We start from the raw sequence: 17,597 nt of genomic DNA, 5'->3' as shown, positions 1-17,597 counted from the left end.
CATTAGGAATTTGGTCGCGTTACTCAATTAATCCTCCTAATTAATCAATCAGTTGGAGCGGTTTACAATCGTTTTCCGTATAATTATATAGACTAATACGATAACACACTAGTCTTAAAAGATGACGATACGAAACACCCGACATCTCGTTTTCATCGTTGATTTATGTTAGTGGCGTGTCAACTTTCTGCGACATGAGATATGCATCAGTCATCCTATAATAAAATTACAAAACTATCCTATATCTGGATACTATCATAATTTTGAAGTGCATGGGATGTGATTTTTTTTTTTTTGGTTACATGAAAGATGGGCATTTTTTAAATTCAAAAGTAATGACGAGATAGGTTTTTGAGTTTTATAATGGTAAAGAAGAGAAGAAAAAAAAAATAAAAGATGGTATAATATAATGGCGTATACTCTCGTTTGACAATTAAAATATTACATGTCCGATATCCGATAAGATTATTCATATTCATTTATTAGTTAATAGTATTTTTTTCATTATGTTAGTCCTATGACCTCCATTATAATAAAAAAGAAAAAGAAGCAATGATGTTTAGGAGTATACAATCTCTACAATCTCTTACTCTATCAACGTAAAACGTTTGCTTCCATGTCAAGTCCCTTCCATAAGCGCTTTTATGTCGACAAACTATCATTCCCATATCGAGACAAATCGTCATACCACTTTTTCGCCGGTCTTTGGAAGTTTTTGTTAATGCGAACTTGGTTCCCATCTATACGAGCTCAAGACAATTTCATCTCGATGAAGTATTGGGGTCCTTCCCTACCCTACCGTAATTGGTTAGAGGCTAAAATAACTAGGATGGGACATGATATCTCCCTACCAACTTCCCTCGGTTGGTATTAGTATTCGACCAGTGACATCAACTTTGCATTATAACAAGAGGATCAAATCAACGATTAACGATTATAGATCAAAATCGAGACTAATTTGGTTATAGATGCTTGGATCATTCCAATTAAGATGACGTTAGTTCGATACGGACAGTAAAGGATTAAAATCAAAGCATAATATAATAGTAAGCATATCTTGGCGTTGACGTTGAGTAAATCAATTATTATTCGTTAATGGGTAAAAACGGAGAAGGGTGCGGTTGAATGGAAATTCACCCACTCGAGTGCCATTGCTTGGTGGAGCCAGTTCCCTCTGAGAGGGAAGTAAAAAGGAAAGAATTTCTTGCAAGACTCGACTTACTTCTTCATCCACACACCCCCTCGTCCTCCTCTAGTCCCATCCCTTGTCAAATCGATCCCATACGATCTTTAAGTACACGCGGAAAATTTTACGATCACTCCGTGTGAGAGGGCTCTGGACCATTGAATGGAGGGTGAAACTGTCCTGGATCGGGCTCGAGGCCTCCTGGATGGTTCGGTCCCGGGTCCATCATCTCGACGGTTCTTCGATTTGCCGACGCCGTGCCGAGGGAGCAACCGATGCCTTTATGGGCTGACACAACAGTTCAATTGTTGGGGGCAGAAGCTGTCTTGTTGCTACAGTATTGCTTTCCTTTCACCTACACAATAATACCCACAGACAGCACCACTTTGCTTCCTTGCCTTCCCTCTTCCTTCCTCCCCCCCTCTATTGCTTTTCCCTCCTCAATCAAAATCTTTCCGCCACCCTCCTCCCTCCCTCTTCCCACTCCACACTCCTCTCTGTTCTGTCAACAAGTAAAGAAAGAAAAAGAAGAGACGTAAAGCTAACGCATCTCTCTCTCTCTCCCCCCATCTGTCTCTCACTCACTCCCTCACTCTCAATCAATTGAAATCTCAGATAAAAGAAAACAGACACGACCCTTCTCCTATGTTGTTGTCTCTGTAAGAAAAGCCCTTTTCTTTTTGGGACCTTACTGAACATGAGAGACCGGGGGAAGGCCGTGGACGTGTACAGCAACGCCGGCGACGGTGACCCTTTTGTGGATTATTACAATTACGACGATGGCGATGGCTCGTCGGGGCCCCCCTGCAGGAAGCACCCCGGGGCGTCCTCGGTGGGGATATGCGCTTTCTGCCTCAAGGACCGTCTCGTCAAGCTGGTCTGCTCCGACTGCGGGGAGCAGCGCCTCTCCTCCTGCTCCTGCTCCGACGACCTCTCATCCAACCGCAACTCCTGCACCGTCGAGGTCGGGAGCGTCGGCCGCATCTCTTTCCTTATTGACAATGAGAAAGGCCAAGGCGGTGCCGGGGAGCTCCCCTGCCCGAATCAGAGCGCGAACGGGAAGGCCAGGGTCGGGGACAAGCCGCCCCCGCCGCAGCCAGACCGGGTCGTTCTGCTCAAGAGGAGCAGCAGCAGCTGCGTTGAGATCAAGAAGACCAATGGGATATGGAAGATCGGGAGGCTGTTCAGGAAGAAGAAACAGAAGGGACTTCCCGACAACAATGGTGGGTTCCCCATTCGATTCGATTATCTCATTCAATCCGTATTGCTGCCCAATTTTGTATCGTTTCGCGGAAATCTCAAATCATATATAAAAAAAAAGTCTGTTCTTGATCGTTGTTTCTTTGTTTCTGATGGCGTTTCCTCCAATTGGCAGATTCCAAGAGTGAGATGTGGGTGGTGGACGATGGCAACATGGGCGGCGGCGCCGCCTCCAGGTCGAGATCCCTCAACAGCTTCCGGGGCTGCGGCGTGTTCGGCTCCGAAGATGGTGACTGGACCTTCTCAGGAGCCAGGAGCTCCATCTCGGGAGCCAGGCCTTCCAGCGTCCTCGACCCCGACCGAAAGAGCGGCTTCAGCGAAGCTGAGCCACGGAGGAGCGCTTTCAGCGAAGCCGAGCCACGGAGGAGTGCCTTCAGCGAAGCCGAGCCACGGAGGAGCGGCCTCAGCGAGACCTTCACTGAGCCCCGAAAGAGCGGGGCCGTCCCGGAAGACCCCGAAGTCGCCGGTTACAATAACAAGCCGACCCGCCGCATATTCTCTCTCAGGGAGAGTGATTTCTCCGGCGTGGATGAGAAGGGTTTCATCGATCTGAAGTTCATCTCATCCTCGGAAGCCAAAGCAAGCGAACCGCCTTCCACCGGCGCGAAGATGGGGCTGCTCGCCAGCTCCAAGTCCGCATTCGGGAGCATGAGGAGCGTGGACGGCTTCATTGGGGAAGGGGATTTCAGCAGCGGGTCGTGCCGGATAACCGTGACGGACCGGGGGCTCAAGAAGAGCAGGAGGAGCTTCAAGGGATGGAGGTGGGTGTTCAGGCAATACCATCCAAGTTGGACAAGGAGCAGCTCCAAGAAGAAGGATAATCAAGATTTGGTTGGGGTTAATTAATTAACTAATAATAATAGTAATTAATTAAGCTGGCAAGGGAAACATCAAATTCCCAGAAATAGAATTGAAGGATGTCTCATCTGCTGCTTCTTAAATTCGGACCAAATCTTGTTTTCTGTCTTTTGCCGGGTGATTGTATAGATTATTATTAGCAAAAAATTTGTCTTTCCATATGCCCAGAATTTGTCCTTTTTCTCATTACTGAGATTTTGATTAGTTGAATGCAAAACTAACAAATAGCACTCTCTGACAAATCCAGTAAGTCACTGATCTAGCTAGGATGTTTGTGGTTGTAGATCTGTCTTCACAGCCATTGAAGTTCTCTGCATTTTGGGTAACTAAGATGCAATTGTGCCAGCTACTTAAACGATACTAGAACTCCTTGAGGGTTTGGAAAGCATGTCGGTATGATTAAGCTTTGCCAAATTCAAAAATTCCAACTCCTATTGCAATCACCGGCTCTGATCCTGTCTAGTATGCAATGGGTAAATGAAAAGCACGAGTAAGCTCGAGCCTTAAGCACTTTTAGTAGGAAAATTTAGCAAGCGAGAGCCATAAATCTGAACCTTATAGATTGATACATGACTTTCTATATGGGATGTTAGTGTTATGGTTCGAATTCAGGTCAATCTCCAAGTAGATCGACAACGATTTCGAGGGTGACGATTAATGGCACGATTCAAGGAATTGGGTATTGTGTCTTGGACCTTGGAATTTGGGCTGAATTGGAACCATGGTCCCTCGCTGGCTCTTTATATGAGATGGCAGGGAGGGGACATCCTTTAGCCGAAAAAAGAGAATGGAGACATTCAAAAGAATTTGCCGGCAATCGGGAATGGTTAAATATACGCAGATCGAAAATAAAAAAGCAAAGCACCTTAGGAGAAGTCATATTCAGCATGGCAAAAAAAAAAAAAAAGTCATGGAAAAAAAAAAGGAAAAATCAAAAAGGGAAAAGGAGCAAAAGTTTCTTACTTAAGGTGAAAGCTAGGAACCCTAGGAATTAGGTGAACCTCCATAATTTGGACCAAAATGATTAGATGCATCTTTTACATGACAGCATATTGATTTACAGTCATATATATATATATATATTCTTTGATTATTTGTTTCATTTTTTACATTTCTTTTGGTGCTAATATCTCGGGGATTTTCATTGTCTTTGATTAAATCATGTTAGGCTCTCAGCCTATTTGTTAAGATGATCTTGCTCGCGCTCAAGATTTAAGATGTTTTTAATAAGTTTTGAACTTTTGCATTCAGAGTTGAGTTTATCCACATAAAAATGCAGTTTGCCAATAAAATGATACGTCGTGGTTTATTATCTTACTGTACTGGCAATAAGAATTTAGATAACAGAAAATTGGTGTATCAATTTCTATATGATGCATAAATCAGAAAGTGAGAACATACATTGGGCCAAATGATATCCAAAAATGATTAGGAATTGGTAAAATTGTCCATTAGACTGTTGGGGCAGAGCGAATTCACTAACTGATGAACTTTGTTCTCGAACAATTTTTCCATAAACTTGTACTGTGAAATTTGCACCTGATCTTCACTAAAACAAGTCTTCCGACTGATAGGTTCTTCAAATCTAGAAAGAACACTTTTACAAGAATCCTCCTAGCCTTGTATATATTTCCGACGTATATATCATCATTATCACTGGCTCATCCATTGTCCTGCCAGAATTCAAACTTGTCTAAGCTCCCGGTAGTGGGCAATTGAAATACCTCATCAATATATGGAGTAAGATTTTTGTCGAGTGACCTTTTATTTCACCAGCAATAGATTTGTGACAAGTGACGATATATCATGCTACCACCAAGCTTATGGAATCCGTAAAGACCAACTTTCGTTGAAGGGTTAAATGTTTGCCTTTCGCTTTAATAAACTCTTTTCCTTTCTTGACCTGTTCTTCTTGTTAATGCACTTTTTTTTTTTCTTTTCAGGAGGTTTGTTTGCTTAGTACAAGTATAGGAAATTGAAATAGAGGGGCATGTGAAGTTCCATAGGCGAAGATTGGATGCAGACCTCTTGCATGTTTGGTGAGGGAAAATGAAAAAAAAGGAATCTCTACACAAAAAGTCTAAACATGGTAAGCCTCGTCTTTTGTCGGTCGCCTCGCTGCTTGCTACTTGCCTCTCGTAAGGCAGCTCGTGTTGATAGCAGACAGTCAAATTTGAGCATGAAAAGCATTTTCCAGTTAAATGTTAGATAATGTTTGATAAGATAAAATGAAAAAGGACGGTAACATCCCCGCAATCTAATTCCATACGGCGATTCAGCTTCCATATGCATTCTCTTCTTCTTTCATTAAAACATGAAGCTAGATAGTTTTCCCCAATTTTACAGGAGCTTCTCGATGAGTTTTAGCTCTCTCCTTCTCCCATGAGTTTCTGCTCCTTTCGACGGCAAGACAACATTTGGGTTGATCTGCACCAACTGTATATTCTGGGAAATCTGAAGTCGATCCACTTTTGAAGCAAATCCCCTTCTCATCATGATATATACTATCAATGGAACAATATATAATTGGCATAGATATTTTATATTTGACTGAAGTGTGTACAAAATTTTCAAGCAATCTATATATTTCGTCACGGCTGCACTAGATTATGTAAGAATACTCCTGTGAAATCATGGGCACACACCTTACTTTTGCCCCGTCGACTGTTCTCTGTAGCATCTAGTTCATCGTTGATGAGGAGCCCAAGAATTCCAATTGATTCTTCTGTGACGAGAAAACTGTTGTTCCAATCTCCCATGTCTCCAGGGGTCTCAAATACGATGCACATCTTCCACAAAAGCTAATTTGCTTCTTTCTTTTTCATGTGATCAAATCATCAGTATATACACGCACACGTAAATAAACAGCTACATGAAGACATCTTTAAGTAATTAATCACGACAGATCACTAAAACCCTTTGAAAATTTGAAGTCTTGTAATCTCACGAGTGCCTTTTCTGTTAATCTTCAAAGAAACACTAGTGGCTTGAGCAATGTTGGTCTCCGTAGAAGCTCTCTAGCGACGGTGGGCGTGAACTACCTCAACTATGAGATGGATGCTGAGGATGGAAGGCACCGCCAGCTCATCTTCTGGACAAGGAAAAATATGGATGCATCTGCAAAACTGTAGAGCTTCTCTTGTCCAAAACCCAAGACACCTGTGGCATATCGTAAATGTCTAATAGAATGTCTGCCTAAGTCCTTGAGATTGACGAGCTCGATAGTGGGATGATGAAGCTCTCGTGCTATGGAAGTATGACTAGAGAGTATCTGTAGGATTCATGTGATTCATCTTTTTCTCGATGATGTTGGACAGAGAGTTATTCTTCTGTTAATTTTATTGATCTATTATTCCAGAACAGCGTTTCCTCTTAAATACTCGTGCCGAAACTCGAGCACATAATGATATCGGAGTCGATCGCCTAATGCAACATATCGATACTGGAGTTGATCACCAAGACAGACTCTTGGCAAGACGTTCTCTGGGATCATTGGGGTGACCGGTCAATGTGACGACAAAAGGGATGGTGCAAGGATAGACGAGAAATATCTGAGTTTCCTTGTGCCCTGTTTGCTCCAAAAAGTACGTATTTATTGTAGACAAGCATGTCTACACCAGTAAAACGTAGTTTTGAAAAAGCCCCCATATTGCAATACTGTTTGTTTGATGGATCCTTCACATAAATTTGAGACAATCGAGAATGGATTTTTCCCTCGCTTTTCTCGAGTAGAGATCTAAGATGAAATTTCACATGCTATAGATTGGGTTTAGCCAGCCTTGATATGTAAGCAAGAATGTTACATCATATGCCGTAAATCAGGCTTATCTAGTCCTGATCAATACCAACTGCAGGGATATTTGAAATAACAATAAGAATTCTTTCTACAGATTAAGAATCTACGAGTTGCTATTCGAATTAAAAGATGGAAATCTATTCTACAAAAGTACGAGATGAATCATCCCAAGACTAAACACCTACTACTACTGCAAATTCAGCAACGAAAATAGATAAACGTCTCGACTCAGTTGTCAAGCCCATGTGCAAGCTAAGGATAAACCAAACACCTGAAGAAATGAACGTTGAACACATTCTCCTTGACGAGCTCAAATACACGGACATCTGTTCTGCAGAAAATTCTGTTTGAAGAACGCAGCCCAAGCAGTACTGAGCTTACCTCGGTGTTCATTTGGATAGCAATACATCTTCACGGGCCACGACAGTTCCATGTGTTTCATGTACCTAGAACATGGATTTGGTTGTTACCTTCCAATTCAAACACGACTGAATGACCCCTCTACGATATGGTAATGCTCTTCAAACTCTTCCAGCCTCTTCCGCTTGCACTTCAAAAGATTCACAATTCGGGGTCTTGGCCAGCACCGAGCATTTCAGTCCCGGATGATGAGTCCTTCGCAGTACAAGTGGAATGCAACCAGCAGAATTCAAACTTCAAAGAGAAAAGGGGAGAGCTTTCTTCCTACCAACCCAAGATTGCATATGGGTTCCTTTCCTCTCCTTGGGTTTGAAAATATATGCTATCTTATTAATTTTTTGTTCATCTCAGAAATGGTACCAGAACATGAATTATCAATACGATCAAACCATAACTTGCAAATGGAATTAAGTCATCATTTCGAAACGTGGCCAATTAATCAATCATTTTATCATCAAAGCTTCGAACACTCGGTGGCAAAATGTTGGGCATCCCTCCAATTTGGAGGAAGTTGGGCTCAAATTGTATTGGGCTTTTATCGGGCTTTAATAGGCCCAAGAACCCATTTTTGTTAGGGTTAATATTTCAGCAAACTAGCTGAGGAATAAATAGCAGCAGAACAGCTGCAGATCAGTGGACGTGCGGCAGCAGTAGACAGAAGCAGCAGATCAGCAGAAGCAGCAACAAAAGAACAGAGCAAAATCGGATAAACAGGGGCAGCGCGCAGCTGGAGATCAAACCTCAATCGGGACGTCAAACGAACTCCGATTGAGACGAAATTTTGACAGCAGCTTCACAACACGTGGGGCTAAGTTCTGAACGGTCAGAATTTCTATTCGAGCTCTGTAGGTGCTGTTTCAGCTGACTTTGTGAACCACCCGGTGTGAGTGACGAATTTAGTGTTTGGGTGATCCAAGAGAGTGTTTCTCTTGAGTTTGGTGATCCAAGGGTTTACCCTTGATGAAAGACATTGTATAACCTTCATTCATAGTGGATTGTTGATTCGGAGTTGGTCCCGTGGTTTTTCCCCACATCGGGGTTTTCCACGTAAAATTCTTGGTGTTCTTTTACTTTACTGCTTGTTGGTTGATTTGATTAGTTCCTATCTCGATTACACTAGTAGGGGAGGAAGATTAATCGCTGCGTTATTATTTGGTTAAGTACATCCCTTCCCAACAAGTGGTATCAGAGCCTCGGATTAGAGAAGTTTTGAGTTTTTCGGTGTTTTCGAGATGGAGGAATCTACAGGATCTATGTTCAAGTTGAATGCAACCAACTACTCTATATGGAAGTCTCGGATGGAGGATCTTCTATTTTGCAGGGATTTGTACGATCCCATTGAAGGGGATTCCGCGAAACCCAAAGATAAGGATGACAAGGCTTGGGAACGCACAAATCGGAAGACTATTGGTTTGATTCGGCAGTGGATAGACAATAGTATTTATCATCATGTTGCTCAGGAGACAAATGCAAAAGCTTTGTGGGATAAATTGACAAATCTCTATGCGAGGAAGACACCGCAAAATAAAGCATTCCTCGTGAAGAAGCTGGTTCATCTTCGTTTTCAGGATGGAGGTGATATGGCTGCGCACATGAGTAATTTCCAGGATATTATTAACCAGTTGACGAACCTGGAGATAATATTACCCGATGAGTTGCAGGCTTGTCTACTTTTAGGGACTCTACCGGATAATTGGGACACACTCGTGGTTGCATTAAGCAATTCTGCGCCAAACGGGAAGTTATCGTTGGCCACGGTGACAGACAGTTTATTTAATGAGGAGACTAGAAGGAAAGGCTCGGGGATTTCCATTCAGTCTGAAGCTTTGGTTACTGAACAACGGGGGAGAAGTCAAAGCAGAAATTTCTCTTCCAAGCATAGTAACTCACGTGGCAAATCGAGGGGTAGATCAAAGTCGAAGACGAGGAAAGTGGTCACTTGCTATCACTGTGGAAAGGAGGGACACTACAAAAGGGAGTGTAGAGCTCTGAAAAAAAATCAGAATGGCAACGGTGAGAGCAAGAAGGAAGAAGGTACTACAGCAGTGGCATCTGATGGAGAGACCTACATCATTTGTGATGAAGCCTATGTGAATTTCACATGTCAGGACTCTACCTGGGTTGCAGATACAGGTGCCTCGTTTCATGTCACTCCTCATCGGGATTTCTTCTCATCTTACACTACCGGGGACTATGGTTATGTGAGAATGGGAAATGGACAGTCATGCAAGATTGTCGGTACTGGTGATGTCTGTCTAGAGACCGAGCTTGGCTGCAAGTTGCTTCTGAAGAAGGTGAGGCATGTTCCAGAAATTCGCCTTAACCTAATCTCGACGGGTCAGCTTGATGATGAAGGCTACAGTAACGAATTTAGTAATGGGAGATGGAAGCTCTCCAAGGGTTCGTTGATTGTGGCACGGGGTCAGAAGACCTACACTCTCTACAGGCTGCGTGCCAGACACAATTCCGGTCAAATTAATGTTGCTGAGGATTATCCTATCGAGCTATGGCACAGGAGACTCGGACATATCAGCGAGAAAGGTATTCAAATTCTTGCTAGAAAGCAGTCTTTGCCCGTTAAAGGTATGCACTTGAGCACTTGTGATCACTGTTTAGCTGGTAAGCAGAGGAGAGTTTCTTTTGTTAGAAGTCGTCCCTCTAGATGCGATAATATACTTGACCTTGTGCATACTGATATTTGTTTCATGTCGGATAGATCTCTTGGTGGTGCTCTCTATTTTGTGACCTTTATAGATGATCACACCAGGAAGGTTTGGGCTTACCCTATGAAAACTAAAGATCAGGTGACTGAGATTTTCAAGAACTTCCATGTAGCAGTGGAAAGAGAAACGGGCATGAAACTGAAATGTGTCAGAGCTGATAATGGTGGTGAGTATAGGGGTCCTTTCGAGAACTATTGCAGGACTCACGGTATCAAACTTGAGAAGACGGTACCGAAGACACCACAGCAGAACGGGCTTGCAGAGAGAATGAATCGCACAATTGTTGAGAGAGTTCGTTGTATGCTTTCTCAGGCGAAACTGTCTAAGCCTTTCTGGGGCGAGGCAATGAGGTCAGCGGTTGATCTTATTAATCTTACACCGTCAGTTGCACTTGATGGAGATGTACCTCAGCAGGTGTGGACCGGCAAGAAAGTATCATACAAGCATCTCAGAGTCTTCGGGTGCAGGGCATCTGTTCACATTCCTCGAGATGAAAGATCAAAACTTGATGCCAAGGCAAAACAGTGCATCTTCTTGGGTTATGCACATGAAGAGTTCGGGTACAGGCTTTGGGACCCTGATAGCAAGAAGATCATCAGGAGCAGGGATGTTGTCTTCTTTGAGGACCAGACAATCGAGGATTTGCAAAAGTTAGAGAAGGCCAAAGTAGGCAATCCTCACGAGATCTCTATTCCTGTACCGGTTGATGTAGAGCATCCAGTGGAAGAGGTACCTGGTGAGTATGAAGAAACCACGACTGGGGGTGAGATTCCTCAGGTAGATGATGATGTGACTACGGATGATACAGGCTCGCGGTTACAGTTAGAGCTTGCAGATCTACCTAGACAATCTGATAGAATAAGACGACCATCTACAAGATATCCGCCTCATGAGTATGTGCTACTGACTGACGGGGGAGAACCTGAGTGCTATGATGAAGCTGTGGCACATGAGCACAAGGAGCACTGGTTGAAGGCGATGAATGAGGAGATGAACTCCTTGTCTGAAAATCACACGTATGACCTAGTGAAGCTACCGCAAGGTAAGAGAGCATTGAAGAACAAATGGGTCTACAGGTTGAAGACAGAGAACTCGCGACCTCGATACAAAGCTCGGCTGGTAGTGAAAGGTTTCAACCAGAAGAAAGGAGTTGACTTCGAGGAGATCTTCTCGCCCGTTGTCAAGATGTCATCGATCCGAGTTGTTCTCGCACTGGCAGCTAGTCTGAACTTGGAGATCGAGCAGCTCGATGTAAAAACAGCTTTCCTGCATGGTGACTTGGAGGAAGAAATATATATAGAGCAGCCTGAAGGATTCCGAGTTAAAGGTAAGGAGCATTTGGTGTGCAGGCTGAGAAAGAGCTTGTATGGGCTTAAGCAAGCACCTCGGCAGTGGTACAAAAAGTTTGACTCTTTCATGTTGAGCCATGGCTACACACGGACAACTTCAGATCATTGTGTGTTCGTGAAACAATTCTCGGATGGTGATTTTATCATTTTACTGTTATATGTGGATGATATGTTGCTTGTCGGTCATGATATGAGCAAGATTGCAGAGTTGAAGAAAGAGCTCAGCAAATCCTTTGCCATGAAGGATTTGGGACCGGCAAAGCAGATCCTTGGGATGCATATTTCTCGTGACAGATCAAGTGGAAAACTTTGGCTTTCTCAAGAGAAGTACATCGAGAAGATTTTGGATCGGTTCAACATGGGTAATGCTAAACCAGTTTCATCACCACTTGCTTCTCATTTCAAACTTAGCTCGAAGCAATGTCCTACAAGTGAGAAGGAGAAAGAAGAGATGAAGAAAGTTCCTTACTCATCAGCTGTAGGAAGTTTGATGTATGCCATGGTCTGTACAAGACCAGATATCGCTCATTCTGTTGGTGTGGTTAGTCGTTTTCTCTCCAATCCGGGGAAAGAGCATTGGAATGCAGTTAAGTGGATTCTGAGGTATCTCAGAGGAACATCCAAGGTGTGTTTACACTTTGGCACTGGTAAGCCGGAGTTAGTGGGCTATACGGATGCGGATATGGCAGGAGATATTGATTCCCGGAAATCCACTTCGGGATACTTGATGACTTTTGCAGGGGGAGCTATCTCATGGCAGTCAAGGCTTCAAAAGTGCATCGCTTTGTCTACAACGGAAGCCGAATACATTGCGGTGACCGAAGGTTGCAAGGAGATGTTGTGGTTGCAAAAGTTTTTGCAGGAGTTGAGCTTGAAGCAAGAAAGGTATGTTCTACACTGTGATAGTCAAAGCGCAATTCATCTTTGCAAGAATCCCACTTTCCATTCGAGGTCGAAGCATATCGATATCAAGCTTCATTGGATTAGAGATGTGTTGGAGTCCAAGCTGGTGAAGCTAGACAAAGTGCACACCGATGAGAATGGAGCTGATATGATGACAAAACCTCTCGCTAGGGAGAAACTTCATGTTTGCCGAAGTATAGCCGGTATGCTTGAAGCCTCCAAATAGTCGGGAGGGGGAGTTTGTTGGGTATCCCTCCAATTTGGAGGAAGTTGGGCTCAAATTGTATTGGGCTTTTATCGGGCTTTAATAGGCCCAAGAACCCATTTTTGTTAGGGTTAATATTTCAGCAAACTAGCTGAGGAATAAATAGCAGCAGAACAGCTGCAGATCAGTGGACGTGCGGCAGCAGCAGACAGAAGCAGCAGATCAGCAGAAGCAGCAACAAAAGAACAGAGCAAAATCGGATAAACAGGGGCAGCGCGCAGCTGGAGATCAAACCTCAATCGGGACGTCAAACGAACTCCGATTGGGACGAAATTTTGACAGCAGCTTCACAACACGTGGGGCTAAGTTCTGAACGGTCAGAATTTCTATTCGAGCTCTGTAGGTGCTGTTTCAGCTGACTTTGTGAACCACCCGGTGTGGGTGACGAATTTAGTGTTTGGGTGATCCAAGAGAGTGTTTCTCTTGAGTTTGGTGATCCAAGGGTTTACCCTTGATGAAAGACATTGTATAACCTTCATTCATAGTGGATTGTTGATTCGGAGTTGGTCCCGTGGTTTTTCCCCACATCGGGGTTTTCCACGTAAAATTCTTGGTGTTCTTTTACTTTACTGCTTGTTGGTTGATTTGATTAGTTCCTATCTCGATTACACTAGTAGGGGAGGAAGATTAATCGCTGCGTTATTATTTGGTTAAGTACATCCCTTCCCAACACAAAATATCCTACAGAAGAAGGACGAAGGGAAATTTAGGCTTAATTTAAGGAAAGTTCTATACTGGCTCGGGCAAAATTTAGAATAGCACTCGAATCGGTTAAGGATAAGATCAGCAGATGCCTGTCAGTTTTTTATCTGCTCGAACCTCGACAATGTGATCATGAAGGCTACTCTCACAAACGAGTTCTTGAAACAACAACCGCAAAGCCTGCAAGGGAAGCATTCAAGGACGTCAGGGCAAATTTTGTGAGACGGGTTCACTCATCAAATTGGCATGCACTATGGACAGAGCGAATGCCCGAAATAAAATAGATAATGAGAAACACTACGATCTAACATGATCAAAGTGCGGAAGAAAAAAACCACACGTGACTCGATCTAGCAGCAATCACTCTCACTTGGCTTACCAAGTTACTGCCTTTATTTGGTGTATATATTGCCTGAGAAATGGGGCCTTCTGTAATCTGTACTTACCGATGGAAATCCATGGCAAGCTTAGTTAGAGTTGATTATGAGCAATGGTATCTGACTCCATCCATCAAATGTAAGGTTGATAATGCGGGCCTCATAGCCGTTCGATTTATGAGTCCCGTGTTGACCAAACGGTCACGCTAACCATCACGAACCAACCGTTCATGACACGGATAAAAGAATCTCCCGACATATTGGGCCCCATTTTCGGAGGCCCAGGAGGTAGGGGGATGTAGAAGACGTGGCTTCTCTTCATCCATGTAAGTCAACATGTTATGAGCTTGGGTGAATAATTCATCAATCTATTTGACATGCATATTTCTACGCCTAAGTCTGTCAGGATTTCTATTCACAAAGTCTTGGGAATTTCTTTGTTTTTTTTTTATAACGAGTCTTGGGAATTATTAATGTCTTCCCTTCATTTTCGGTACTAATAAGGAATGGAAGCAACACGGCACTTGAAAATGCCATTTAATGGACTCTGTCCTAGTAGCCCACTAAGCAAGCCTAGCAAGGCATGCGTCCACTCTAATAACTAAATAAGGTCCATGTGCCTGGCCCAAGTGAAAAATAATATCTATCTCTTATAATATATATTTTCTTAATGTATATCGGGGAAAATCACACCAAATATCTCCAGAATATATATCAAATATCTCAAATATGTTGGGATCCTCTGGCCTGGCACCTCCTCCTATATAAACCCTATAATGTACGTTATTTAATTCCAGGCAATACTATGCTCTCCTTAGTAGTCTAACTTAAGCATCGGAGGGGGGATTGGGGGCACCCCGATCTCCCTTCTTTGTAGGTTAGGAGCAGAATTGATTGAAAATTGAGGAATGTAAAAATCAATTAGGGTTCGAGGTACAAATTCGGACTCCATCATCGTTGTTCATATATATCAAGCCGCATGGAGCATGTTATCTGTACCATAATCCAGTTTCATTATATATGTTCCCACTTTTTCGCGCCCAATCCTGGCCATACACTAGACAGAACATACGATCGATAAGAACGGAGCAGGTGAACTGAACTCTAAACTAAATAAAAAAGAAAAGAGAAAAAGAGAAAAAAATCCTCCCAATTTAAATGATGATTTGCGTAATATTGCAGGTGGGAGCAACTTGGACTACTCGGCTCTTATAATTCACCAGTGACATGCTAGAGCATATATGACGTATGAGTTATCGGAGCCACCACGTGTCTCCGCGATCGTTCGAACTGAAATCACAAAATTTGAAAAACAAAACTTCCGCTCCAACCTCGGAGACCGCTCTCCACGGCGCGACAAAGCTACGGCACAGCGGGCAGCTGAGGCGGTTGGATTGGAGCCACCTCTCTATGCATACTCTGTGGAACATATGACTGCACCCGAGCTCACTTATCTCATTTCCTGGCTCGATCTTGCACAGGCAAATAGCACATTCCACAGCTTCCCCTTCAGGTCCGAGTGCGCCTGGGTATAGCCTTACACCAAGCTCCTGATGGGCGAGCAAACGGACATTGGTGCTCCATAGGTCCAAGTGCCCGAAGAGAGCTCGGTCCAACAAGACATCCCATGCCGACTTCAGGTGGGTGGCCACGAGAGACATATAGCTCGAAAGGGCGGACAAGCAGTTCAGCCTCGTGACCGCCCACCCGAGGGAGCAGCTGATTATGACGCTGAGGGCCGAGAGGGTAGGTAATGAGGGGAAGCAAAGGGGACTTGGCGGCAGAGTGGTGGTCATGGTTTGGTTTCTACTGTATCTATAACTGATATATGAGAAGTTTGTAGATGTAGTGAAGTCCGTTAGCTTTGGAATGCCGCGGTGCGATCTGCAAGGCACAGAGAAGTGATAATTTTATGGGTAATTATAGCTTGGGGTTTGGTGTGGTTTGCTAGGCAAAGAATGATAGTTTTTATAGGCAAGGGGCTGTTTGGTTTGAGCTATTGCCACGTTTATCCACCTGAAATATAAAGGGGTTGTTTGGCTCTGTATGATCTTTAAAGATTACATTGAATCCTCCAAGATTACAGGAGATTTAGGAAGGTATATCATCAAAATAAGGATTTTCCATAGGTGGCTCCTAGAATGGTTGCACGCGTCCAATTTAACTCTTAACACCATTAATTTTTTTAGTAAGCTAACAATATTAATTTTTATTTGAAATTGTATTTTTGTACTAAAAAAATTAAAAATTTACCATAAACATGACATTCATTTATTGAATTAATTTCAATAAATAGATGATGCGAATTTGCTCAAATGAGCTTCCTATTGTAAAAAGAACCTGCTGTGCCGAGCAAAACTTTTACAGTTATAACACATAGAATTCATAGTATGTAACTCATCGTGGTAACCTTCAATATTTCCTCACAGGCCCACTCTGTCATCTTCCTCTCAATTCCGCCTCTTCCTTCTTCATCAACGACACATCTTCTCCAACTTCGCGCACCCTTCTCCGCGTCTCTCCTTCTTTCTCGTCTCCCTCTCCTAGGGACGGAACTAGGATTTTGGTCGAGAGGGCCCGGGCGAGTCCTTAGAGGGACAAAAGGAGAGGTAACTTTGCCGAGTTAGGGGAACGAATATAAGTTATTTCACTAAAAATGGAAGAAAATTTTATAATTTTCCTATTACATCAAAATTTTAAGGGGCACCCCTCTCGGTCCATCCCTACTTCTCCATCGTTTGGCTCGAGTGTTGGTAGATTACACAAAATGTAAAAATTGTAAAATTTAACTATGAAATCATTTTCTTTGGATTGAAGTTCGAAACGTGAGTATGCCGTTTTTGGGAAATATATTTAATTACTAAAAATATGGGTGAATATGAAATAATGTATTATTTATTTTTACAGATATAAAATGTGGGTTCCAGGACTGTAATCTCTTTATAGTATGATAATCTATGTGTTTTAAGTTCAAAATTTTAATCGACCACAATTACAAGGTTTAACTCAAACACATGATTATAATGATTAGTTTTACAATCAAACATCCCAAATCGACAATGTAAAGTTTGAATTTTATAATGTGAAATATCCACTTAGCATCCAATCAAACGTGTCTCATGTTGTTCTTTTGGTTGGAAAAGTCTAGTTTTCAATTTTTACCTTTTTTTTCCCTTTGGTCCTAAACCTTTTTTTCTTGTCATTCTTGTCCTCAATCTTCCCCGTTTTTGTCACGTTGGTCCTCCTATCATTTTTATGTTAACCGATGCTGCTGTGGATGTGAAAGCCAATGAGAGGACGCCGCGTGTCACAAGTAAAATGAGTTTAGAATTTTAAAAATAAAAATTTATTTTTTTGAAAATAAGAGAAAAAGCTAGAAAGCAAAAAGAAAAAAGAATTTGGAGATGGACGCACCGGTGGTGAGGGTAAGGGGGGAAAAAAAAAGACTTCACAGGCATGGTTTAACTCCGACACATAATTACAATGGTTAATTTTAAAATCAAACGCTGTAAGAGTACAATACAAAGTTTGAATTTTATAATGTAAAATCTCTACATTTCATTGAACCAAATGCTCCCGCAGGTTGTTTTTTTGTTTTTCTTTTTTCCAGCTCTTCTCGAGGAGGAAGATTTTGGTGGACCCTGGAGCAACGTGTTTCTGTTTCTTTTCTCTCTCCTTCTTTTTTTAATGACACGTTGACTTTACTTTTGTTTCTTTTTAAATTTTTGTTGCTAATAAGGACCACTGAGTGATACGAC

The 17,597-nt window shown here is 42.6% G+C and overlaps 2 protein-coding genes across 2 annotated transcripts; one reads left to right on the top strand and one right to left on the bottom strand.

Annotated features, from left to right (window-relative positions):
* The first annotated feature begins 1,290 nt into the window (after positions 1-1,290).
* Positions 1,291-3,546, top strand: LOC116212405. The gene is made up of 2 exons (XM_031547002.1): positions 1,291-2,409; positions 2,562-3,546. The coding sequence occupies exons 1-2, from the start codon at positions 1,884-1,886 to the stop codon at positions 3,290-3,292; spliced, it is 1,257 nt and encodes a 418-aa protein (XP_031402862.1). The 5' UTR covers positions 1,291-1,883; the 3' UTR covers positions 3,293-3,546.
* Positions 3,547-14,779: 11,233 nt separating this feature from the next.
* On the bottom strand, positions 14,780-15,861 carry LOC116210077 (E3 ubiquitin-protein ligase At4g11680-like). The gene has a single exon (XM_031543886.1). It carries the CDS (start codon positions 15,633-15,635, stop codon positions 15,093-15,095), a length of 543 nt encoding a protein of 180 aa, XP_031399746.1. The 5' UTR covers positions 15,636-15,861; the 3' UTR covers positions 14,780-15,092.
* Positions 15,862-17,597: the final 1,736 nt, after the last annotated feature.

Source organism: Punica granatum, chromosome 6 (assembly GCF_007655135.1).
Source record: "Punica granatum isolate Tunisia-2019 chromosome 6, ASM765513v2, whole genome shotgun sequence".
Taxonomy (NCBI): Eukaryota; Viridiplantae; Streptophyta; class Magnoliopsida; order Myrtales; family Lythraceae; genus Punica; species Punica granatum.
The sequence above is the reverse complement of the archived record's forward strand: the minus strand, read 5'-3'. Positions and strand labels throughout refer to the sequence as shown.

Coding starts and splice junctions, on each gene's coding strand:
- LOC116212405 (XM_031547002.1), top strand. CDS start 1,884: ATGAGAGACCGGGGGAAGGCCGTGGACGTGTACAGCAACGCCGGCGAC. Junction 2,410..2,561: donor GGGACTTCCCGACAACAATG/GTGGGTTCCCCA, acceptor TCCAATTGGCAG/ATTCCAAGAGTGAGATGTGG.
- LOC116210077 (XM_031543886.1), bottom strand. CDS start 15,635: ATGACCACCACTCTGCCGCCAAGTCCCCTTTGCTTCCCCTCATTACCT.